General features: G+C 61.0%; 1 protein-coding gene across 2 annotated transcripts in view; it reads left to right on the forward strand.

Moving 5' to 3' along the window:
- The window catches only part of BSN (bassoon presynaptic cytomatrix protein), a 95,056-nt gene extending 69,934 nt beyond the window's left edge, over positions 1-25,122 (forward strand). For both annotated transcript variants that reach the window (XM_074836517.1, XM_074836518.1), the window contains exons 4-12: positions 10,291-10,725; positions 12,264-18,914; positions 19,650-21,768; positions 22,082-22,827; positions 23,168-23,261; positions 23,389-23,532; positions 23,704-23,758; positions 23,854-23,950; positions 24,472-25,122. In XM_074836517.1, coding sequence (XP_074692618.1) covers positions 10,291-10,725; positions 12,264-18,914; positions 19,650-21,768; positions 22,082-22,827; positions 23,168-23,261; positions 23,389-23,532; positions 23,704-23,744 — 10,230 coding nt within the window. In that variant the 3' untranslated portion in view covers positions 23,745-23,758; positions 23,854-23,950; positions 24,472-25,122. The remainder of the gene's footprint in view (positions 1-10,290; positions 10,726-12,263; positions 18,915-19,649; positions 21,769-22,081; positions 22,828-23,167; positions 23,262-23,388; positions 23,533-23,703; positions 23,759-23,853; positions 23,951-24,471) is intronic.
- The last annotated feature ends 842 nt before the right edge of the window (positions 25,123-25,964 follow it).

Raw genomic sequence — 25,964 nt, forward strand, 5'->3', positions numbered from 1 at the left:
GAGCAAAATGGGAAAATCAGAGCTTCTCTTCCCTGGGACAGCCATAGCTAATCTTTGAAAAACAGACAAACCCTCTGCTGCTTTAATACCGTTGGCTGGATTTTATTGTGAACAGAAAATCTTCTTAATTCTTCATCCATTTGGATCCAGTCTCTCGGAATTGAGCTGGTAGTTAATTTAGCTCTTTCTCAGAGATAAAACAGAGAGAAATAGTAAGGCTCAATGAAAAGGAAAACAAAAAGCACTTTCAGCATCTGAAACTTGCTCTCTTGTTCCTCCTATTTTTCTTACTCTTTGTGATTTTCCTCTTGCTTAAATATGCAGCACTGTGCTCATGCATTTCCTCCTGTGATGGCACCTTTGGGTACCCAGCCTGGACGTGTTGTTACTCTCACTTCTTTGAAAAGATGCTCTGTCCAGTGAGCAGGTGGAGATAAAGGTGCCCTGACCTGCTCACTGGAAAAGGGGACACTGGGTAATGGTCAAGGGAGCAGGAGAAAAATGGTGGTAGCCAGTGGCCAGGAAAAAAAGGAAGCACATCCAGATTAATAACAACAGAGATAAATGAGTATTAAAGCTGCTGCCCAGCGATGGCAACCATGTGAAATCAAGGGTGTATTTTATCTGAACCAAAGTGCTGAGGGGAGATCTGGTGCAGAAGTTGGCAGGTGAACTTGTTAGGTCAGAGTGAGGATGGGCATTTCTGGTGGTCATGTCTAGCGCCAAAACTAGTCTTCATTTCTTCAGATAGTCACGCAGAGGATGTCCCATGTCCCAGCTAGGGGTGGTTGGCCTCTGTGTCTCACCTCACCACCATCTCGAGGCAAACCTGCTTGCGTTCATCTTCACCACCATTGTCTTGCTGGGAGCTGGTGTCTCTGCTTCCCGTTCTTGATGCCAGCTGGTTTATTGCTGGATGTCTGTGTTATTGCAGAAGTGTGGCAATGATACCGATGCTCTGATGTTCAGCAGACCATTCCGAGGGCAATGGATGCTCACCTATAGCCCTGAGAACTGGTCCCATGGCTTTTAGACAAGCCACAAGCATCAAAGTTCTCTCCTCAATATCCTACTGATTTTTTAAAATGTTTTTTTATCTAATGAACTGGAAGGAAATATGTTGAGTGGGGAGCGATGTCTATATATATTCTGCAAAAGCACCCATTTCAAAATTTTGGACAGCTGTGTACCCTTTTTTAGCAGCCCCTTCACACAGCCCACACAGCACCCAGGCTCTCGCAATAGGGCTCGTTTGGAAATACACTTCCTTGATTGCAAAATAGTTTCAATCCTTTGACTTAGAAACATTCTTGCCATTCAAAAAGATTTTTTTAAGCTCCAAAAATACAGAAGGTGCTTCCTGCCGCAGTAGCTGCCCTAATTTTGGAGGTGGTGGAAGATGGGCAGAGGGCAGAGACGGGCTGGGGGAGCCTGGCTCACGGCTGCGGCCGCACAAGGATGCGGGTGCTGAGATGCTCTGGAGCTGGGCTCTGCTGGGAGCTGCTGGCCGTGGGTGCTTTGGCTGGATGCCAGAGCCAGGGGGGATTTATTCCAGGGTCTGAGCTGGACGGTCCAAACAGGTTGTCCAACTCTCCCCTTGGCATTCCAGTCAGTCAAGGTAAGCTTCCTTCCCAGCTCCATGGAATAAAATTATTGGGGCCCAACAGTGAAATAACAATATCAAAAAGTAGTCTAAGCTTGACTCTAATGCCGCAGTTCCTATTAACATGAAAGAGTTGGTAGCCTTTTCCTCTAGACTCTGTCAAGCCAAATTTGGGAAGGACCCTTGCTGGGAGCCCCAGGGCAGCTCAGGACACAGCAGAGCAGCGTATGCCCCTGTCAGCAGATCAGTGCCGCAAAAACCCCATCAGTTTTCTGCAGATCTCCACTTGTGCCTCAGGAGGGGCTGCCCAGGACAGCGATGCCCTGGCCTGGGGACATGACCACTGGAGTCTGCAGCTAGTCAAGAAGCTGCAGGTGGTCCAGGCTGGCCGTGGTGGTAGAAACCACGTTTGCAGCTCTCCTATGGCCACAGAGGCTCACGCCGCTTTCTCCTCGCCGTGGCAGCGTTCATTGGCCTGTCCATCAGCTGCTGCAATGGAATAAGCTGGGCTTGGCAAGAGCACAGCTATTCCTCGAAGGCGAGCGGAGGGGAGCATTGCTATTACTCATCAGTCAAAGACTTTCAGCTGGAATAATCCTCCACTGGCTATGCGGTGTATCGAACCACAGGGTGGGAGGCTGTGAATGCCTCAGGTGCTGTTTCTCTGGCCCTTGGGCTGTGTCGTGAAGGTCTGATCCATCCCTGCTGTGGCCAGGATCAGGGGAGGAAAAAAATCCCCAGCATGAGGCATGTGAAGGACAAAGAAGAAGGGAGAGCTGAGGAAGGAGGATGCGATGGCCACTTTGGCACCTGGCTGTTGTCCAGCTCCCCATCTCCGCTCTGCCTTCCTCTCTCCGTGACACTGGTAAAGGGGATGGGTGGTAGGGCAGACACCGCTGCTCCTGCTCCAGGTCCCCTCCTGTTAGTTTTGACCAGCAGCAGGGTGCGAGGGGAGGGAGTGTTGGTGTGAGACACTGCGGCTGCCGTGGAGCCGGGGCTGGGAGCTGCTGCCGCCCATGTCCTTCCCTTCCCTCCCGGCACAGCTCACGGCAGCCCCAGCACTCAGCCATCATGTGCAGGTTCTACCATCTTCTCTTTGTTGTCTTTTTTCCAACCGGGAGAGGTCCCGGCACAGAGAAGGAAGAGGGATGGAGCGAAGCAGATGGGAGGCAGAAAACAAGCTCTGCAACACAGAGCTCATTACCCTGCACTGCTTTTAATCACATTATTGCAGTGGAAAGGCCACCAATACATCGCACACATCTGAAATAGAGCTGGGGAGGGACTGTCAGCTCCATCAGCCTGAGAGAGGCCACAAGAACAGATAAGAATAGGCTGATGCTGGAAAACACATCACTGGGTTGCTTAGTCAAATGCTATATTTAGCAAGGGATTGAAATAACTGTGGTGGTTTTCAGCTGGGCTAATCTGTGAACCCTGGTTGCACTAATACTTGCCCAGTTGATGGTAATGAAGTCAATTAGTGTGGAGCAGTTGGCAGCCAAGGAAACTCGGCTGCAGGAGGTGTGTGCAGTCCCCTCACTGCCTTTCCCTGCGGACGGTGCTGGGAGCTGGGGGAGTGCTGGGTCTTTGCTGCGCTGCCTGCAACAGCCTCCCGCGGGGCAGTGAGGGGGATGCACAGCCACCCCCTGGGGAGCCCGCCAGCCCCTCTCGCTCCCCGATCTGGGCAGCATCGGTGCATGGCCAGCTGGCCTCCAGAAACACGGCGTTCGAGAGTTGCATTTAGTGCAAGAGATTTTTTTATATATATATATGCATGCATAAACTTCAGAATCAGCAAGGATATGCCAGCATAAATGCAGTTAGCAAGCACAAGCAGCTCTGTATCTAGCTTGGGTGGCATTTTGAGAGTGTTTTTAGGGGAAAAAAGATCAGGGCAATAGCACACACTGTGCTTTCTGCCCCATCCCAGAGGCAGCTGTCCCATGGCGGTGTGTGAACACACGTGTGCACCACCGGCCATGCACATCCAGCCCTGCCTGTCCCCCTGCCTCCCCAGGGCTGCCCGCTGCCTCTGGTGCTCCTTGGTCTCAGTCCCCTCCTGGTGCCGGGGCCACCTGAATCCTCTCCAGTCTCCTCCCATCGCAGGCGCAGCTCTGACAAGCATCTCCTGCATTTGCTCCATCTCGCCTCCTGATCTCTGGTGCTTCCACCATCGCAGCGCGTTTCCTCGCCCTCATTTCAAATCCCATCACTGCCTCAGCCTCCTAGGAGAGATAAGGACTGAGGCGGAGGTAAAACCAGGCCCGTGGTTATTTGCTGACAGCACACGAGGTTAAAAACACCCTTTGGAACGTGCTGTGGTTGGGACTGTGATGTGCATCCTTCCCTCTGTAGGCGAGCATCCCGGAGAAGCAGCGGTTGGCCCAGGTTGGCACGCTCCCCCTCACCTCCTAAAACTGCAGCAGCTCAGTCGAAGGGGTTTGGCAGAGGTGGGAGGTGCCTCCAGCTGTGGGGAGGTGATTTGGAGAGAGTCGGAAGAGTTCAGCTGTGAGAATGGGCTGAAATCGAGGGGGAGAAAGCATCAGCAGCATCCAAAATGAGTGAGCGCTGGGGTTTGCCTGGGGAGGCTGCTGGCAGAGAGCATCTTTGCTGGGGGGAGGGAAGGGCACAGGAGTGCTTAGAGGATGGAGAACCTGCCAGCCAGACCCCAGGCACTGCCCGAGATGGCTATGAAACAGCCCTGGCATCCAATGATCAAGCATGACTCAGTCCCTTTCCTTTAAAACTGTGCTAAAAACCATCCCCAGTACAGACAGAGCTGTGGTGCTCTTAGCACAAGGATGCTGAGCGCTTGGGAGATGGGATCATACAGTGAGGTATCCCCATTTCTGCTGCGGGAGGGTGTGTAGAAGGTGTCTGGATGTCAGGAGCCCTCCTAAACGGGAGGTTTCCTGCAAGCGGGACTGAGAGGAGTGCTTGAGAAGTGATTTTATGAGGTTCTTGTTGTTAATTTGGATCTTGATTCAGATACCAGAAGTGTTTTCCATATTTTCCAGGCACCCATCTGTCACAGTGATGAGCCCTGCACAGTACTTGTCAGCAAATAAATGAAATATTCTTGTGAGATTCACCGCATTTAATGCTGGGAGATGAGATCTGGCTTGCGAGATACTTATACCTCATGCTGCTTATCTAATTTTGTACAGATTTTTGTCCTGGTATTTTAATAGATGCTGTTTTGATTGTGTAAAATAATACTCTAGAACATAAATAACTGGGCAGAGTCCTAGGGATGATATTGCGGGGAACGGCTTGTGCTGGGATGAAGACCACGACTGTGCACCTCCCAGAAGCTGGAGAGGTTGCAGTGAGGGTCTCAGGGGTGACGGGGATGGTGGGACTGGCAGCCAGGAGCTGACCAGGGAAGCCAAGAAGTGTCCAGGGAAGCCTGGGAAGCCTCTGGCACTGCCAGCTCCCACTGAGGCTCTCAGACCTCTGAGTCGCTGAACGGGGGGTTCATGTGCAACCGTGATGCTGAAGCTCGCTGGCTCCGTCGTTAAAAAAAAACAACCAGCGGTGCTGGGGGATTCAGCATTTAATTAACTTGCCAAGCAGTAACATTGACCAGAATTACGCGGGAAGACTTCTGCTTTAGTTAATTACAGTTTTGTTGTCGCCCATTAGTAAATTAAAACAATAGCAGGGTAAAACCCAGCAGAGGTTGGCGAGCGCGGCCGTGGCCACCTGCCAGCAGATGCCAGAGCTCGGGGGGGAGCCAGGGGCACCCCCCACGCACACAGACCCCCGATGCACGCCGACCCTGCACCCCTTCCCCTCATATCGCCCTGGGGCATTGCGGCAGCAGCCCCAGGGGCTCCCGTTCGAGCAGGGCTGCTGCAAATCCCCCCTGGCCCCCGGGAGGGAGCGCAGGCAGCCATCAGCACGCCAATCGCCGCCCCTTCAGCGGAGCCAGCGGGAATTGCGGCCGCATCCTGCATTTCCCAATGCCGCTCGCGTGGTGCGCAATTAAAAACCGGGATAGTCATTACAGCTCAGATGTGCTGCCTTGAACGAAGCCGCCCGCTCTCGGTTGCTGGCCAGGGCTGCCTTGCACCCAGGGCTCTGTCCTGCCCCTGTCCAGTACTCCCTGTCCTGCCAGCACCTCTTCATTTAAGATGACATCTCAGGTGCGCTTTGGTTTCATCCTTCTCTTTAATTATTGATGCTTTCCTCCGCCTGGAGCCCTCTCTGCATCCCAGCAGAGATGTTGCCCATGCACTGCCTGTCTTCGCCGCGTGCTGCAGTTTTCACTGGCCCCGGCTCCCATTGCCTGCGCTTCGCACAGTTAAACCCCCCGTGCCCGCCACCGCGGTGCATCCTACAGCAGCAAACCTCGGTGTCAAGCAAGCCCCCATCCTTATGGGGGCCAAGGTTTCCAGTATCTTTAAGCACGGAGACTCAGACAGGCACCGCCGTGCCTTTGCCATAAGCTCCTTACCCGCTTACCGCCCCGGCGAGGAGCACCCTGCCTTCCTGGGCATCCAACAGTTTGGACATGCAAAGCGCTAAATACAGCCTAATTATTATTATCTTCATGGGATCTGGTTAATCTCGATGGGGATTTACAAGCTGTTAGCAAATCAGCCCGTCGTCGAATGTTTGCATTTTTCTCAGGGGCAGCTTAATCCCGTCGGGCGCATTAGCTGGGAAATGCCTGCGGCCAAGTCATACGTACGGGGGAGCTGCTCCAGAGCCGATCCCTCTGAGAGGGAGCGGAGGTGCTGCGGGATAACCAAACACCGAGCCGACAAGGCTGCAGGGCTGCGGGAGAGGGATGGGTCATTTGTCACCAGCAGAGCGTGGGGCACGGGCGTGGGGCTGTGGGATGCCTCAGACCCAACATCTTCACTGAGCCCCTGGGTTTTTAGCATCCAGCAGCATGACGGGTGTCAGTGCCGGGTGTTGGTGGGGCTGCAGAGGTCTCTTAAAGACGGGGACCGAGAGCTTGGAGAGGTTTGCCAGAGATGTTCCTGCTGGGTACAGGCAGCTTTGCTTGCCTCCCGTCTCCCTGCAGCTGCCACAGGCAGGATTTCTTGCCCCCCCGTGCGTGTGTAGGAGCCAGGCAGCTTGCAGCTCCTGCTGCTGGAGGTATTCACTGCAGCAAGTGCCGGGATGCGATGGCAAACGCTGTGCTGGCTGCTGCGGCACAGTCTGTGCTCACAGTGTACACACGGCTCGGCATGGCGCTGGCTGCTGACAGGGCCGGGGGCTCTCCCACCACTCAGAAAAATTCAGTTATCCCTTCCCTGGTTTTCTGCCACCCAAGGCTGTAACCACACAGTGATTTTCCACAGAGGTTCAAACTAAAGTGTGGGGTGCTGGACTGTTGGCAGTCTCCCTGGCACAGGAGACCCCAGAGGTGTCAAAAAGAAAAGCCAGGAGGAGAAAATGCAAACTCAGTGCATACCACTCTCTCATCTTGGGCGTCTCCCGGGCCTTGACTGGCCTCTCTCACAGCTGGCGAAGGCTAAGGGCCAGCTCCGCCTGCGACCTTCCCTGGTTTCCGCCTTCCCTCTGTACCGGTGCCTTTCTGCCTGCTGTGAAAGGCAAGGGGCATTTCGCAGTGGAGCTCCACAATCTTTTTGGCAGGGCTATTTTTACCAGAGATCGTTCCCTTATCTGCTTCCCAGTGCAGTCCCGTGAAGAGTCAAGCTGTCACATCTGCGAGAGCAGGATGGTAGGGCGAGCTGCTCAAACTGGGGCAGCTGCCAAAAGGAATAGCTGCGGAGCCACAGCTGGGAGGAACCTGAGGGAGGATGCTCAGACCAATCTGTGGAGCCATCAGATCCCCACAGTACGGATCAGTCCTGTGCTCGCCTGGTCTTGGAGGACCCCTAAACCTCATCCTGATGAGATGACACCAGCAGATCCTCTCCACTCATGCTTGCCTTGCACCGTGGTGGTGTCCCTTGCCAGCATGGACTCAGGAAGGTGCTGGTGGGGGAGTGTGGGGTCTCCAGTCCAACCTCCCACACAGAGCAGGACAGCCACCAACACAGGGGACTTTGTCTAGCAAAGCCTTGAACTCCATCCAAGCATGGAGACCCCACAGTGACTGTCCCAGTCTGCACCGCTGCCTCAGAAAAGGGGCTTTTCCTAATGTCCACCCTGAACCTTTGCTCTTGCAAAGCATGTACATCTATACCCAGGCAAACCTAGACAGGACTACACTGATCTGAGAGATTACACCCTTTGGAGGGTCTTCTGCCATGGTGGTTGTCCCAGCAGGGCACTGGCCAGAGGATGTGTGACTCCTGCCTCTCCATGGGCACAAGAGCCACCTCCTTGGATGGGACCTGATTGGCACTCAGTGCCCACAGTTGGCAGCTGGTGACCAGCGTTGGTCTTCCATGGTCATCCTTGGTTTGAATTTTGCGCTGGAAGGGCAAAAGCAGCTGTGCCCATACCCTTGTCCAGAGCTTCCCGGCCACCACGGTGTGGCAGGGTGAGACAGCACAAGCACAATCAATGCCCCATCCAGGGGGTGTATTAAGGGGGTAGTTCAAGGCGGGCTGATCTCCGGTTCCTGCAGAACCAAGCTGGGAGTTGGCACGATGGCATGGCAGAGAGGGATGGGCAGGAGCTGAGCTGAGCTCTACCCTGGCACAGCCAGCCCATCCACTCTGCATCGCGCCTCCCCCTCGCCGCTAGCATTGAGGAGGGAGCTCTGGTGAAGAAAAATGGGATTCCTGAAAGAAAAATGAAAGGCCGCATATTTTCATGAGGCAGGGATTCAATTTGTGTCACGCAATCACATTTCCTTCTGCAGTCTGAAATAATTACACAGCAGAGCAGAGCGAGGAGATCTGATTCAGAGGCACAGGGACAAGAGCGAGCTCTGAAATAAAAGAAGACAAATGCAATCATTAAGATACAATAGGCTGCACTTGCCCCTTAATTAGACTTTCTCTTTGATTAAGCAGTAATTAAATATTACTGTGCTGAAAGGGATTTTTTTATGGCCTTCCAAAACCCTAATGTATTCTTAAGATGTTTGTGTGAAGAGCAGGGGCTGCTGTGGGGTGGTGGGGGTGGGAAGGAGGACATTGCGTGCCGCAGAAGAAGCCCTCCTGCCCCTCTGCTCCCCAGAGAGCGTGGGCTGGATGGCTGCTCCTGGTCCAGGTTGCTGTGTGAGCGAAGAAGTGTCCGTGGGGAAGCCCACTACTCCTGGCCACCACCAGCTGCAAAGCATCTCCAGCATCTCGTCAAAACTTGGGGACTCCTGGCTGTGGATGCAGGTGCCAAGCCTGTTATGCTACTGCCATCCCATAGGTATGCTTTTTAGAGTCATAGAATAGAATCATTTAGGTTGGAAAAGACCCTTGAGATCATCGAGCCCAACCGTTAACGTAACGCTGGCCAAGTCCACCACTAAAGCACGTCCCTAAGTGCCACGACTACATGTGCTTTGAATACCTGCAGGGATGGTGACTCAACACTCCCCTGGGCAGCCTGTTCCAGTGCTTGACAACCCTTTTAGTGAAGAATTTTTTCCTAATATCCAATCTAAACCTCCCCTGGTGCAACGTGAGGCTGTTTCCTCAAGGCCATTTTGGTGAACCTTATCTTCTACATGGAGGCCATGGCTTCTGTGGCCCCAGGAGACACAGCTGGCTTGCAGCCCCGGTCCCAGGCTGGTCCAGCTGAAGACTAAGACCACTGCTCTAACAGCATGACAGCTCCTCTGGGGCCAGCTGCCCCCCGAGGTTGGCCACCCCAAGCTTCGGGAGCAATGGATCAGCAAAAGAGGAGTCTGGGGAAAAGGACTTGGAGCATATCAGTCTGTTAGCAGCAAAACCAAAAAGATTTGAGATGATGAAACATCAAAAGGAAAGTAAATGTCAGGCCCCTATTCCTGGACATTCCTGGGTGGGTAAAAATAGCCCTTGGACAACCTGGGGGAGGAAAAGTGCTTCTGATCCCTTAATGCAGAGCCCCTGCCGTAGCCCCGCAGGCTCTCTGCCACTCACAGCCCTGCTTGCAAGCAGCTTTTTCCAGGCCATAAAACAACAGCTCTTGCTGAGAATTTCACTAGACGAGATTGTCTTGTTCTTTTCCTGCACAGCATGTACTTTGGGTAATATCTTTGGGAAATTTTTGCGTACTTGTGTAGCCAGTATTTTCTGATAACCTAGAAAAAAAGATTCTTAAGTATTATGATTATGCTATTAAACCTTTATTGTATCGAGGAAAACAAATCAGAGTGAGAGAGAAGCTGTATGGAGCCCAAGAAGTGTTAAGCTACAGTAGTAATCTGCTTTCATTGTTTCATTTCACTTGAAACCAAAATACCAGCAAGACTGGACATGAAAAGAGCTGGTGATACTGAGGTGTCGTGGGGGGAGTGTGAAATTCCTGTGTTGTGGCCGTGGTCCCTCTGGCTGAACACCACTGAGGTCTGGACAAAGGTAGGGGTAGTTTAAGGTAGATGATCGATCTCTCCTAGATGGTTTGTGGGGTACATGCCCCTCCGCAGCCCACACGGGTGTTTCGGCAGTTGCCTGCTCACAGCTTGGCCTCTCTGAAGCTGGTTTTTTGGTTTGGGTGCACCGAGTCCTTTGCACCGTCGCTACATGTCCCATCAGCTGAACTTCTTGACCAGGTCCCTGCTGAGATGAAGCTCCCAGGGTTTGAACAGAACTTTTCCTTTCTCTGTTTTGCAGAAGAACGAATGGCTGTGCTTGAACTGCCAAACTCAGCGGCTGCTCGAAGGCAGCCTCGGCGACCCTGCCCCGATGCCGCTGCCTGCCCCAAAGCAACCGCCCACCGGCTCCCCGCGGCACCAGCCACCAGCCGCTGGCCAGCAGCAGAGAGCACCCGCGCCGGCACCCACCGAGCCGGCGGCACCCCCTGAGCAGCAGCCCTCGCCCGCGAGGAGCCTCCGGGCTGCCGAGCAGAGCAGGACCCCGAGCCCTGCCCCAGCGGAGAAGAAGCCCCCAGCACCGGCAGAGGAAAAGCCGCTGCCCAAAGCTGCCCCAGAGCCTTCCAGAGCTCCTGAGAGTGCTGCGCCGAAGGGGAAGAGCACGACCCCCAAACCGGAGGTGGAGAGCAAGGAGAGCCGGGCACCCCCCGAGGCGCCACGGGCGAAGGAGCAGGAGGTGAGTTCTCAGGGTGCGTCCAGCTCTGAGCATCCCTGAGGACCGCATCCCACCCAGGGCTGGCGTGGCGCTGAGCCATGCCTCTGCGGTGACCGTGCTCAGAAACAGGAGTTTATTCCAAGTCGGAGCAGAAACCGTGTCGCTGAGGCCATTTGCCTCGGGAAATGGCCTTTTGGGAAGCGATGAGCTCAAAACATTGCTGTCTCAGCCCTTCCAAACCACTTAGGAACTTTGCAGGCTGTATAGCAGCACGCTGGTATTTGCTTTCTCTTTATTATGATTACATCAGTTTGGGCATAATGCAATAGTGCAGGTCGTCTTTGGCCTGTGGATTTGTTTTAAAATAACATGAGGGCAGCTGAATTTGTCATTAAATGGAAAACTCGTTTCACAACATTTCATGTTGCAGCAGTGGGCATTTTTCAAGCTCCTCGTCCCACCTTTTCAAAAATTCAATACAATTTGGGGAAACATTTGGCTGTGTTGGGATGGTTTTGCCCCATGAGCGACCATCCCAGCATCAGCCAGCACAGCCCCCCTTGGGGAGGGGATGCAGTGGGAGGTCCCCCAAAAGCTGGGAAGGGACGGCTGCCCCCAGGGAAGAGGCTCCTCACACCCCTGACTGCTGGTGCTTCTGAAATCCAGTAAGGTCCATGGTGCCTCCGTGGGGGTGATGGGCCCTGTGGGTGGCACCAGAGCTGGGCGTGATGGTGCTTGCCCCACAGCTCAGAGGCTTGCCCCGATGCCCTCTAATTGTAACATCAACTAAAAGGGCCTGTTTATTTCAGCTGGCATCTAACGAGGATCCTGGGGGCCGCCCTGCTTCTGAAGGCTGCTTTGCCTGGCTGTCAGTCGGGGCAATTAGAGTTCATTAAAAGGCGGCTGTTCCCCATGGCTGCTGCCAGTAAAGGTCCTGTCCTCTCAGTGCTGCCATGCCAGCCTGGCTGGGCACTGGGGGCAAGGGCTGCCCCATCCCAAGACACCCCCCAATTACAAGTGCTTGGGCTTCTCCCCATGCAGGCAGCTGCCTGCCTGCCTGGGAAGAGTGGCAGACAGCTGCCTGCCTATCTGGGGAGAGCAGCAGGCAGCTCTGCCCTCGCATCCTTTCCCCAGGGAAGGGTGTGTGGCCATCTGTACCCCAAGGCTTACAGACAGGGCTCAGCCACCACTGTCTCTCTAAGTTAAAAAAAATCGATGTTGCCATTGGACAGCCTTCTCGTGTTAGTTATCCAGGGAGATAACGCTGACGGGCCCAGTTTTCTAAACATATTTATGAGTCCCGCAATGCCTTTGCCCCTGGGGACATGTGCTGTGCCATCCCCTGTCTGCAGCATGCCCTGTCACCCACCTTTGTGAGCGTGGAGACAAATTGCTGACAAGCCACTGAGGGGGCACATGGGGCAACCCCCAGCCTTCATGCTGGGCTGGCTCTCAGCGCTGCCCAGACCTTCTGTGCGCTCCCCAGTGTTTTGGGGGGAAGCGGGGGGAGCAGCTCCAGAGCTGCCCACATCTGACGCTGTGCTCTCCCTCGCCCGCAGGATGGGAGCAAGCCTTACCCCCCGGACCTGTCCCGCAGCCCCCAGAGCCTCAGCGACACCGGCTACTCCTCCGACGGCATCTCCAGTTCGCAGAGCGAGATCACCGGCCTGGTGCAGCAGGAGGAGGAGAAGCTGAGCGGCACCGGGCTGGCTGGGCAGAGCCCCCCCAGCCCCTCTGAGCTCACCAAGCTGGAGAGCAGCATGAGGCCCCTCCTGGAAGGCCGGGGTGCTCCGCCGGAGCCCACCGAGCGGGCCAAGGGCTGCCCGGAGCCGCGGGAGGAGCAGCGGCAGCGGCAGAGGCCACGGTACCTCTCCATCACCCCCGAAGCCTTCGACTCGGATGAGGAGCTGGAGGACATCCTGGAGGAGGATGAGGACTCGATGGAGTGGGAGAACCAGCGGGAGCGGCGGGAGAGCGCAGAGTCCTCGGATGAGTTTGGCAGCAAGCTGCGGCACGACTACGTGGAGGACAGCAGCGAAGGGGGCTTCTCCCCGGTGCCCCCCCGGCCCAAGGGCCGGGAGGCGGAGGCGAGCGACGAGGAGTTCATGCGGAGGCAGATCCTGGAGATGAGTGCAGAGGAGGACAACCTGGAGGAGGAGGAGGAGGAGGAGGGCTACAGACGTGCCAAGTACAGCATCCCCAAAGCCGGGCAGAAGGCCGAGGCGGAGAAGGGCAAAGAGCCGGCATCGGCTAAGCGGCGCCTGCCACACAGCTCCGGCAGCCTGTACAAGGAGGAGAGGAAGGAGCTGGAGACGGCGGAGGGCGATGACTTGAGCACGGCCCAGGGCGGGCTGCGGCGCTTCAAGACTATCGAGCTGAACAGCACGACTGGCTACGGGCGGGAGATGGAGATGGGCCAGGAGGCAGACACCAGCCTGGACCGGGAGCCCGAGCTGGAGATGGAGAGCCTGACAGGCTCTCCCGAGGAGCGCTCCCGGGGCGAGTACTCCTCCACCCTGCCGGCCACAACACCCAGCTACACCTCGGGCACCTCACCCACCTCCATCTCCTCCCTGGAGGAGGACAGCGACAGCAGCCCCAGCCGCCGGCAGCGGCTGGAGGAGGTGAAGCAGCAGAGAAAGGCTCGCCACCGCTCCCACGGCCCCTTGCTGCCCACCATCGAGGACTCATCTGAGGAGGAGGAGCTGCGGGAGGAAGAGGAGCTGCTGAGGGAGCAGGAGAAGATGCGGGAGGTGGAGCAGCAGCGCATCCGGAGCACAGCACGCAAGACTAAGCGCGACAAGGAGGAGCTGAGGGCTCAGCGGAGGAGGGAGCGCTCCAAAACCCCCCCCAGCAACCTCTCCCCCATCGAAGACGCCTCCCCCACCGAGGAGCTGCGGCAGGCAGCAGAGATGGAGGAGCTGCACCGCTCCTCCTGCTCTGAGTATTCGCCCTCCATCGACTCGGAGGCCGAGAGCTTTGACGCCGTGGCCTCCAAGCTGTACAAGTCGGGCAGCGAGTACAACCTGCCCACTTTCATGTCGCTGTACTCCCCGACAGAGAAGGGGGAGAGCGGCCCCAGCCAGCCCGCCAGCAAGCCCCTCAAGAGCGCCGAGGAGGCCTACGAGGAGATGATGAGGAAGGCAGAGATGATGCAAAAGCAGCAGGTCCAGCAGGCCCAGCCAGCCGTTTCCTACAGCGGCACCTACCAGCAGGTCAGCTACCGCAGCACTGAGGGCCAGAACGGCTTCGAGTACCAGTATGCCGAGGAGTACCAGTATGACAGTGGCCCCGTGCGCCCTTCCCAGCCCAGCTATCCCAGTGCCCTGCCGAAGGCGGGGGCCGTGTATGAGGAGATCCTGCAGACCTCACAGAGCATCTCCAGGATGCACCAGTCCTCCTCCTTCGACCTGGCCCTTGAGCAGGGAGAGAAGGTGAAGGGGCAGGAGGAGACATACCAGGAGAAGCACTTCCTCAATGCTGAGAGCGCCTACGCTGACCTGATGAAGCAGAATGGCGGCCCGCTCACCCCTGGCACCAGCCCCACGCAGCTCTCCGCTCCCGTCTCCTTTGCCACCTCCGACAGCAGCGCAGGCAAGGCCATTCCTGACGTCCGGGTCACCCAGCATTTTGCAAAAGAGGGGCAAGACCTAGCCAAGCTCCAGAGCGCCCCGGCAGCGCCCAGCCCGGTGTCCAAGGCTGCCGCCACTCCTTACACCTATGGCAAAGGTGCCAGCACGGTGACGACAGCAGCGGGCGGCCCCGGGAGTGCGCTGCGGAGCTACAGCTCCTCAGCTCCGGAGGCCCCATCCCTAGCTGGCAGAAGCTACAGTCCAGTGAAGAGCACCGTCAGCTATGGCTCACAGACAGAGGACGCTGGCAGAAGCAAGGCAGCGGTGGAGATCAGCGTGCAGACGGCCAGGGAGAAGCTCCCGGCCGTGAGCGACGGCAAGCCCCCGCCACCCAAGACGTACCCCTTCTTCAAGAGCTCCAGCCCTCCGCTCTCACCCACCTCCCCCACGCAGAGTCCCACCCGCACTGCAAAGGCCACGGCAGAGTTTTCCACGCAGACACAGAGCCCCATCCTCCCCTACGAGGGTCCCACTGCCACCTCTGCCGGCCCCACCGCCTCTTCTCTGGTGGCACAGGGGACACAGACGCCACACCGGGCAGGCTCGCCGCGCCTGGCCCGGCAGCCCTCACAGGATGCCCCCTTCATGCTGATCACGCTGGCAGCCGATGCAGCCAGCCAAACCAAGCCAGCCAGCTCCGGCTCCTTGACGTCCCCCACGTCATCCCCCACCAGGCCAAGCCGGCAGCTGCCGGCACATGGCTACAGCCAGGCACCAGAGCCAGAGCAGCCGCAAGGTGCCTACGTCAGGGCACAGCCAGTGAAGGAGCACGCCCAGAAGGCACCCGCCGTGACTTCAGCCGCCGACAGCATTGCAGGACTGTATGGCTGGGGAGCGCTCCCTGCAGAAAACATCTCCCTCTGCCGTATCTCCTCCGTCCCCGGCACATCACGGGTTGAGCCAGGGCCCAAGGTGCCGAGCACTAATGCCGTGGACTTACGGACTGCGCTGAAGTCTGCCCCCATCATCATAACGGACCAAGGCATGGATCTCACCTCTTTGGCCACTGAGGCCAGGAAGTACTGCCTGACCTTGGACCACATCCCGAGCCGGCAGTCCACAGCCATCCAGCCCTTGATCATCAACCTCAATGCCCAGGAGCAGCCCCACGCCATCATCGCAGCAGCCAGCACCGCTGGCCTGGCCATCGCCTCCCCCATGCTGCTCTCGCAGCCCAAGCAGCCCGTGGTCTACGGAGACCCTTTCCAGAGCCGGGTGGACTTTGGGCAGGGGAGCGGGAGCCCGGTGTGCTTGGCGCAGGTGAAGCAGGTGGAGCAGGGTGTCCAGACGGCCACTGTCAGAGCCAGCGGGGTGGCCAGCGGCAAGCCCGAGCCCGCCGCTGCCCCTCAGACCAAGTTTGCAAGGTATGGCGTGCCAGGCCAGATTGTGAAGAAGGACGTGCTCATCACGCAGACTGGTGGGGCACAGAACGTCGGCAGCCTCCCACAGCCCTTCCCGCCAGAGCCGGGCTCAGAGCTGTACCGCGCGCTGCCAGTGGAGCTGAAGAGCCAGAGCCCTCTCCTCGCCCTGGGTGGCAAGAAGTCCCAGGTGATGATGGTGCAGATGGAGGAGGCGGTGGCCGGCCCGGTGACCAAAGTACTGAAGGAGGAGCCACCAACCAACGTGCTGGACCTCACGGGCGTGAAGCCGGAGAGCCAGGTGGCCTGCTGCGACGTGGTCTACAAGTTCCCCTTTGGCAGCAGCTGCACTGGTGCTTTCAACCCCACCTCTAAGATGCCGGAGAAGAAAGCTGGGGAGGTGGGGGCACCTGGACGGAAAGCCAGTGGACCCCTCTATGGCAGCAGAGAGCCAGAGCTGCCGGAGACCTTTCCCTACCGGGAGCAGCCAGCCCCGGCGCCTGCGCTCTACGAGGAGCAGAAGTTTTACCCCTCCGGCGCCTTCGGCCGCCTCTACTCCTCCATGTCAGACACAAACCTCTCCGAAATCGGGATGAACTACTACCCCATGAAGGGGGATCAGCCCTTCCCCTCCCCAGCGGGTGACGCCGCTGTGGACCTCAGCACCATGAAGCACTCCTACAGTGTGGGCTTTGCCGAGGGTGGTTACCTGGGCCAGGGGCTGCAGTATGGCTCCTTCTCTGACCTCCGCCAGCCAGCAGAGATGCTGGGCCACCCGCTCCCCATGCGGAGGTACAGCTCGGCCTCCAATATCTATTCTGACTACCGCTTCTCGCCCCGGGGGGACCTGGCCAGCTTCCAGGAGTCCAGCCTGGCCCACTACAGTGCCACCACAGCGCGTGAGATCAGCCGCATGTGTGCCGCCCTCAACTCCATGGACCAGTATGGTGGCCGGCACGCCAACGGCCCCGACTTGCTGTCCTATGGCCCCGGCACAGGGCCAGGGGGTGCGGGGGGGCTGGCAGCTCAGCAGCAGGGCCCCGCACCCCCCAAACCTGGTGGGATGTACAACCCCACTTTCCCCGAGGCACGGCAGGGCTTCGGCAGCCTGGCGCAGTACAACGTCCCCGGTGTCCGCCTGGGTGCCGTCCGGCAGATGTTCCCTTCCACCGCCACCGTGCGGGCCGCCGACGGCATGATCTACTCCACCATCAACACGCCCATCGCCTCCACGCTGCCCATCACCACCCAGCCGGCCTCAGTGCTGCGGCCCATGCTGCGCGGGCTCTACAGACCCTACGGCCCGGGCGGCGTGGCGGCAGTCCCGCTGGCCAGCCTAACCAGGCTGCCAGTCGTCACCCCCCGTGTCCCGCTGGCGGCACAGGGCCTCTACCGCTACCCGGCTCCCAGCCGGCCGGCCCCGGCGGCCTCACTGATGGAGACACCCGTCTACCTGGGCAAGCCCGTCAGCACAGCACCGGTGGCAGCGGGTGCTGGTCCCGCTTCCAAAGCCCCCGCCGCCCCCACTGGTGGCTTGCAGAGAGCGGAGCCGGTGGGGGCTGCTCCCCGTGCCGAGGGGCCAGCAGCACCGGCGGCCGGCAAGGAGCCCGGGCAGGCAGCCGCCGTGCCCAAGCCGCCGCTGGACGGGACTCAGCGGGAGGAGCGGGAGCGGGAGGAGGAGCGGCAGCGCAAGCAGCAGGAGCACGTGCTGCAGCTGGAGCGGGAGCGCGTGGAGCTGGAGAAGCTGCGACAGCTGCGGCTGCAGGAGGAGCTGGAGCGGGAGCGCGCGGAGCTGCAGCGGCACCGGGAGAAGGAGCAGCTGCTGGTGCAGCGGGAGCTGCAGGAGCTGCAGTGCATCAAGCAGCAGGTGCTGCAGCAGCAGCAGGAGGAGCGGCACGCACAGCTGGCGCTGCAGCGGGAGCAGCTCGCCCAGCAGCGCCTCCAGCTCGAGCACATCCACCAGCTCCAGCACCAGCTGCAGCAGCAGCTGGAGGAGCAGAAGCGGCAGAAAAGCGTCTTCCCGGCGCCCGCCGAGCCCCCTGCCCGCCCACCCGAGGGGCCCGCCGAGGCACCACGGGGCCTGCCGCACAACGGGCAGGCATGGCCCCCGCCCAGCCAGGCCCCACCGGAGGGGCCCGCGGGCCCCCGCTACCCCGCACCACAGCGGCCACTCAGCAGCTCGGCCTCGGACATGTCGCTGCAAGCTGAGGAGCCCTGGGAGCCTGGCCGGGGCATCAAGAAGAGGAACTCGATGCCACGGCTGCGGGACACCTACGAGAAGGAGGTGGCACGGGAAGCCTTCACGGCGAGGAAGACAGCGGACAGCAGCGTGCAGACGGACGAGGAGGATGGCGAGGAGCGGTACCTGCTGTCGCGGCGGCGGCGGGCTCGGCGCAGCACCGACTGCAGCGTGCAGACGGATGAGGAGGACAGCGGGGAGTGGGAGCAGCCCGTGCGCCGCCGGCGCTCCCGGACCTCGCGGCACGCCGAGGCCGGCGCCGAGGGCAAGCCGGAGGGGATGACCCGTGGCACAGCCAGCGTGGGCATCCAGACCATCAGCGACTGCTCTGTGCAGACGGAACCCGACCAGCTCCTCCGCGTCTCCCCCTCCATCCACATCACTACCCATGACCCCCGGGTGGAAATCGTGAAGTACATCTCAGCCCCAGAGAAGACGCAGCGGGGCGAGAGCCTGGCCTGCCAGACGGAGCCAGAGCCAGCCCCTCAGCCCGGTGTCGTGGTGCCTCAGCTGACAGTGCCCACCACCATCCCGCCCTACTCCACCAACATCCAGATGGTGAGCACAGGCCCCCTGGACCCCCACGCCGTCCGGCAGCAGACCCTGGGCAAGTTTGAGAAGAAGAAGCCGGATCCCCTGGAAATAGGCTACCAGTCCCATCTGCCAGCTGAGTCCCTCTCCCAGCTGGTGACCCGCCAGCCGCCCCGCTCTCCCCAGGTCCTCTACTCACCCGTCTCCCCCCTGTCCCCCCACCGCCTCCTGGAGTCCTCCTTCGCCACCAGCGAGCGGCTGAACAAGGCTCATGTCCCCCCGCAGAAGCACTTCACCGCCGACTCGGCCCAGCGCCAGCAGACGCTGCCGCGTCCCATCAAGACCATGCAGCGCTCCCTCTCCGACCCCAAGCCCATCAGCCCCACCGCCGAGGAGGCCGGCAAGGACAGGTTCTCCCTCTACCAGCACCCGCTGCTCCCTGGCACCCAGGTACGTCAGCGCGGGGAACAACCTTTCCCTCGGGGAACGGCCCCAGGAGGCACCTCAGGACATTTCAGTTTCATTAGCGCTGTGACAATTAATATTTTAAAAGGCTGGCTTCCTGCAGCAGCTGATGGCAGCCGGCGGGCACAGACGCGTGCACCGAAGTCGGCAGCTGGAGGGAGGCCCTGGAGCTCCACTGGCTGCACAAGCTGTGCAGGAGCTGCTGCTGGGTGGCAGGATCAGGGCTGTCCCCTGTCCCCTGCCCCAGCCAGGTCCCCCACCCCTCCCAAGGAGCAGCTGCTGTGCATGGTTGTGGCAGCCCTTGCTCCCACCTTTGACCCCACACACCGAGGTTGCTTTGGGCTGCCAAGCGCCCAGCAAAGAGCCCCGGGACAATTCCCAGGACAGCAGCAGTCCCCGGCCGCTCCCTCGAGCCCCGCTGCCAAGCGCCCGAGGACAGAGAGCCGTTTTTGTGGCAGGCGGCAGCACACACGCAGCCGGCCCAACGCTTGGCCAGCTGCCACCCCCGGTAATTACTCACAGAAAGCGCCCTGCCTGTTACTTCCATCCTATTTATTGTGCTTTTACATAAATGCCGCTTCCTAGGTGCATGGGGGAACACGTGCACAGCAAGCTGCCTCACCACAACCCCGGGGCATGGGAGGAGGTCTGTGATGCTCGGGGGGGAACATGGGGGGACACCCACCCGCACCCCTGACCAGGTATCCCTTGGCTTTGCAGGTGGGGGGGCTGCAGTCAAGCCCGCTGGCGCGCAAGGTGAAGCGGACGCTGCCCAGCCCGCCACCCGAGGAGCCCCACGTCGCCCTGGCCAGCCCAGCCGCCCCCCAGCTCTACCTGAGCAGCCTGGCCCCCAAGGCCACCGCGCCGGTCACCAAGGCCAGCCTGCTGAAGGAGCTGGACCGCGACCTGAGGCTGGTGGAGCATGAGGCCACCAAGCTGCGGAAGAAGCAGGCGGAGCTGGACGAGGAGGAGAAGGAGATCGACGCCAAGCTCAAGTACCTGGAGCTGGGCATCACCCAGCGCAAGGAGTCGCTGCTGAAGGAGCGGGGGAGCGGGCGGGACCACCCCTACCTGCGCTGCGCCGGGGACCGCCGCGACTACCTGTCCGACAGCGAGCTGCACAGCCTGCGCCTCGCCGCCTACGACAGCGCCGGCCTGCGCCCCGCGCCCGCCGGGCAGTACCCCGACTTCGCCGCCACCGCTGCCTCCTACGGCGCCTACCCGTACCCCGCCCCGCAGGGCCCCGCCGCCTTCCCGCCGGCACGCCTGCAGCCCCCCCAGTACCCCGCAGCCAGCACCTCGCAGGATGACTTGTCGGCGGCCCCGCTGCCTGCCTTCGCCTCACCCGGCGCCTTCCCAGCCCCCGGTGCCGCATACCCGGAGCTGGGCACTCCGAGCCAGCCAGGCTTCAGGCCCCAAAACCCCTACCAAGCCCCGAGCGCCTTCGCCGGGGTGGCCACTGTGCCGGCAGCACAGCCCGCCCTCTTCCAGAGTCCGGCAGACATAGCTGGTGGGCACCAGAAGCCGCGGCAGACCTCGCTGGCTGACCTGGAGCAGAAGATCCCCACCAACTACGAGGTCATCGGTGTGGCCACCAGCTCCTCTGCCGTTCCCGATGTCACCTTCAGCACCGCGCCGGCGAGCGGTGGCTACGAGCAGTACAAGGCACCCGAGGCCCGGCCGGCCGAGAGAGTCAGTGTGGCGCAGGGCCCCTCAGCCAGCTTCTCTTCCGAGTCCCTCTACACCAGCCTGGAGCAGAACATCCCCCGTAACTACGTGATGATCGAGGACATCAGCGAGCTCACCAAGGAGAGCCCGGCAGTGGAGGGGCCAAAAGCAGAGCTGGCAGGCACAGGCGCTGACAGCCGCCATGGCAGAGAGAAGAGCGACCTGGGGGATGCTGAGGGCTCCAGCCGGCCCTGCTGCTACACCAAAGCTGAGGAGGAGTCTGAGGAGGATGTCTATGACCACCATGGCCCCGACCATCGAGGGAAGAACAGCTACCACCGGGGCATGGAGAGCAATGGCAGGGTGTCAGGGAGCTCCACCGCCTCATCCTACTACTACGGGGACAGCGAGTACCGGCACTCCTCACGGGTGGACAAGCACAGCTCCGGCATGGCGCTACCGAAGCATTCGTCCAAAAACCTGGCGCCCGCCGTCGTCTCCTCGAAGCGCAGCAAGCACAGGAAGCAGGGCATGGAACAGAAGATCTCCAAGTTCTCCCCCATTGAAGAAGCCAAAGACGTGGAGTCGGACCTGGCCTCCTATGCAGCGACGACCTCAGTTGGCAGCAGCAACGTGGCCTCCAGGGCCAAGAAGCTGCAGGAAGAGATCACCTACGGCCTGAAGAAGAACGTCTACGAGCAGCAGAAGTACTACGGAGTCTCCAGCCGGGATCTGGTGGATGAGGAGGACCGGGTCTACTCTGGCAGCAGCAGAACCCGCTCCTCCGGCTACGGGGTGGAAAAGCCCTCCGGCCGGGAGGGGGGCAGCCGGAGCAAGTCCTATGAGCGGGAGGGTGCGGAGCGCTCCCAGAAAGGCGGCTCCAAGCCCTCATCCCTCAGCATGAGCCAGAGCCGCGGGCGGGCACCCATCCGCACACAGCCCTCGGAGGAGGAGAGCCCCGTCAGCCCCCTGGGGAAGGCGGTGGGGGGGTCGCGTGCCGCAGGGGGGCCTGGCCCGCAGTCGGCGGGGGACCCCTGCTCCCAGTTCTGCTCCAGCCACTCGTTGCCTGATGTGCAAAAGCATATCAAAGACGTGCCAAGGAGTCACTCGTACAAGCACGAGGAGGGCTACGGCATGGACGATGCCCATTGCGTTGTCTCGGACAGCGAAGGTAACGGCTCCCCGTGGTGACCACCCCAGAGCATGGCACTTCCCCGGGGCATGCCTGTCCGCTCGTACGCAGAGACACTCTCACCACCTCAGTTTGCTTGACACGTGCCTTCCTCCCCCCGTCCCGGGTGTTCGGTGTTAGCCGGTCCCACGCGGTGCCCCGCCGCGCCGTGCCACGCCGCGTCCCGTCCCCGCCGGCACGGGCTGTCCCCCGCGCGCGTGCCCGCTGCTTGCCTCTCCCGCCTCATTGCATGGCTTCCGCCCGGGCGGCCTCGAGTGAAAGATTGACTGTGGTTTGTTTTTGGTTTCCGAAGCCTATCATTTGGGTCAGGAGGAGACAGACTGGTTTGATAAGCCCAGGGAGGCGCGGGCGGAGAGGGTCAGGCACTACGGTGGCCACTCTTCCTCACAGAAGAGACCCCCGGTTAAGCACACCTACCACGACTACGACGAGCCCCCCGACGAGGACCCATGGCAGCACGATGACTACCCCCAGCACCGCGAGCACCGGCACCACGGGGAGTACGGGCGCCACGCCGGCACCTCCCGGCACGCCGGCGACGAGCCCCCGCGCCGCTCGGCCAAGCAGCACCCGCGAGAGCCCGGTCGCCACGAGCCCCGCGGCCACGGGCCGCCAGCTGCCCCCAAGAAAGCGCAGCAGCCTGAGCCCCGCGCGCCCGCGCCCTACGGCCCCGGCTCCGCCGAGTATGCCCCGCCATCCCGCCCCGCTGCTCACCACCACGGTGCCGAGACCCCCAAGGCGCAGAAGCCTCCCCAGCCACACGGGTCGGCCACCCCAGCACCGAAGCCGGAGCCCGTTGCACACCCACAGCAGCCGTCGGCCAGGCAGCAGCAGGCAGGGCAGCAGGCAGCGCGGCAGCAGCCAGCAGCACGGCAGGCTGCCCAGCCGGCGGGCTCGGCGCAGCCTGAGGCCAGGGGCAGGACGCAGGGACCCCCCTCGTCTCGGCCACCGCAGCAGCAGCAGCTGGGGCCAGCCCAGGCGGCGGGGAAGGCGCCGGCCACGCTCCATGCACAACCGGGCGGGCACCCAGCGCCGGTGGTAAGTACGGGCTTGTCCGGCTCAGCTGCCTCCCCACCCCACAGCTCTGCCTGGGACCGGCCCAGCTGGCCGTGGCCAGGGGAAGGGTTGGGGACAGGAGCCATGGGGCAAGGCGTATCCCACCCATGTGCCCACCACGGCCACCCCTGGGTGCCATGGGAGCAGCCATCCCCTCGAGGAGACCCAGGAGGGGACATCCCTGTGCCCTGGATCCCTTTCTTCCTCTTTTGGAGCTGTGGAGCAGCGTTTGGGGGTTTTGGTGTCACCTCCCAGTCCGGGCTGCCCCCAGAGGATTCTCTGCCAGGAGGGTGAGTCCTGAGAGCTGTTCTCCCCCTTCCAGCCGAAAGCGGAGCAGACAGACGCATCCAAACCCGCAGCAAAAGTGCCACAGCAGCCGGGGAGAGCGCCCGCAGCGCAGCCCCTGGGTGCAGCAGGTCAGTGGGCCCGGCAGCATGGTGCCATCTCCCCACCCCGCGCCCGCTGCCTGGTACCCCGGGGGCTCGGCCGAGCTCCCCCAGCCAGGCCCATCCCCTGCTAACGGTGACTTCATTTGTCCCCCAGCAGACAGCAAGGCCGGTCCGAGAGCAGCCGGACCGCGTGGTCCCACCAGCACGGCCACGGGGCAGCCCGGGGGGGAAGGAGAGAGCGTTTTCTCCAAAATCCTGCCGGGGGGGGCAGCGGAACAAGCAGGCAAACTGACTGAAGGTGAGGACGGCTCCCACGGCTGGTGATGGGGTCAGGAGCCGTGGGGGAGGCTGGGTGCAGCCGGCGGGGTGCGGTGCTCCCACGGTTTGGGGCCTGGGGAGGTGGGGGGCCGGGGAGGTGGGAGGCCAGGGTGGCTGCACTGTGCTGACGCCTCTCCCGGCTTCCCCGCAGCGGTGTCGGCTTTCGGCAAGAAGTTCACTTCGTTCTGGTGAGAGAACGGCACAAGGTGAGTGCAGCCGGCGCCGGGCGCTGCGCCACGGCTCTCCCTGCCCCAGCCGCGCCTGACGCCCTCCCGCTCCCTCCTGCTCCCTCTCGACGCAGGAGTTTGGGAAGCGAGTGGAGATCGAGTCGTTGCAGTGGAAAAACCTATGAAGAAGCCAGTGAATTCAGCGCGCGGCGACGGACTCTGGGTATAACGGTGAGTGTCTGGGGCACAGCCACACGCTGGTAGCCCTCTGTCGCATCGGTCCCCTCCATCACACCGGTCCCCTCTGCTGTGCCATCCCCGGGGCTCCCGCATCACCACTGTCCCCCCTGGCACCCGCTGAGCCCTGCCCTGCCATGCCCCCAGCCCCCAAGAAAGACACGGTGCAGCCCCGTCCCCTTCGCACTGGGCCACTCGTCCCCATCCTCATCCCCGAGCGCTGGCCCCAGGCCAAGGCGTGAGGGCTTGGCCTTGTTCCCTGGCCTTGGCAGCGCCGCGTGGGCCGATGCCCTGTGGATGCTGGTGCAGACCCCGGGTTTGCGAGGAAGGTTTGGGCAGCCCGAGCTCTGCGCCGGGAGCCCGTCCAGCACGGGGGCGGCAGCAGCTGCTCCGCCAGCAGCGCCTCTTGGCTCACCACCGCCCGTTCGCTCGGGCCGGCGCTGCCGCTCGGCGGGGTCCCCTCCGCGGGGACGTCACCACTCAGGCTAATGCCTCTCCCTCTTCTCTCCCGCAAGCTTTTGAAAGCAGGGCGATCCCTGGATCTTGGACCAAACGGCGGCCGAGTGGGGGCCCGGCGGACGCCCCGGGGCAGGCACCCCCCACGCCTGGCGAGCAGCTCCGTCACGGCACACGGCGAGCCCTGGCAGCCGCCCTGAGGGGACGGGCCTGATCCGGACCGTCGGGTCAGGCCCCGTAGGTGGGCCACGGCCCTTTCTCAAGATTATACGCAGAGTTGCTCCCTCCGAACCCCAGCTCTGGCCTCTTCATAGGTTTTTCCCCCCACCACGAGCCGAGGGCTGGGCGCTGCGGGCGCCGCTCCTCCTTCCCGACCCTGTCCGCCCCTCCAGGGCCGTCCCCGCGCCCCCTGCACTGCGGCCCGCTCCCGGCCCCGCCGGGGACCCCCCGGAGCGCGTCAGCTAGGACCTAACACTGTTTCACTACCGAAATACGAGGCCATAGGACTCTGACAGGCGGTGCAGCCGGCCTTTGCCGACGCGGCCGCCAGCTGGGCGCACGTCCCGGCACGTGGTGCCGCCCCGAAGCCATTGGAAGCATTGAAAGGGCCGCGCTCGCCCTCGCCACGCAGCCAGCGCGCCTGCCGCCGGGCACCCCTTTTCTTTCAAGAACAGCCTTAATCATCCCACTTTGATTTCTGTGTATACCTCATCCGCACCGGGGGGGGGGGGCACGGGGCGTCGTCGGGGGGGGTCCTTTTTTCTCAGTTTCTTTGGGTTCGTTTTATTTTGGTTTTAAGTTTGTTTTTCTCCCTAAACTTTATACCAAATCCTCTTCCCTCTTTGCTTTGTGCGATGAGTTAGCACACGGGCTGTCGTCTGTAGAAGCAATAGAGTGCAGGAGGCTATAAAAGAGCACAAATCCCGTGGAACAAGATCAGGAGAGCTTTGCCTCCAGCAGTATCCTTCCTCTTACTGTGCAATCCAAGTCCTTCTCAAGCCATTTCGCGGGGACACGGGGACGGCCGGCGCGGCGGCCGGCGGCCAAAACCCACTCGCCCTGCCAGGAGGGGGTTCCCAGGGGGGGAGGCAGCCCAAGGAGGGGGCTCACCGGCGTACAGCCGCACGCTGCCCACGCCCCGCCGCCTCCCCGCGCCGGCGACACCCCCCCCGGTGCCCCCCGCGGCGGGTGGCAGCCGCCCGCTCACCTGCCTGATGTTCTATGCAACGAAATAACACGACTCCAGAACAAGACCTGTGAATAGCTAATCAGTTCAATGTCGCGCCTAAGGGTTTCATCGCAAAGCGTGCCGCCGAGCGACCCGATAACTACTCTTTATCGAACACCCGTGCGTATGAATTCGTGGCATGTTCGACCCACGGAGGGCCACTTTGCCAAAGGGCAGCCCTAGCGCCCGTGACCGTCTGTCCCGTCCTAGAGCATGGCTTGCTACTTCTCTGCACGGTTCCACCCGCCTTTCAGTGCTTGCTGTTCTTTGCCTGGACTTTTCTTTTTTTTCTTTTCCATCAGTCCATCGCTGTACTGAAAGCTC

The sequence above is a fragment of the Strix aluco genome, chromosome 11 (assembly GCF_031877795.1).
Source record: "Strix aluco isolate bStrAlu1 chromosome 11, bStrAlu1.hap1, whole genome shotgun sequence".
Lineage (NCBI taxonomy): Eukaryota > Metazoa > Chordata > Aves > Strigiformes > Strigidae > Strix > Strix aluco.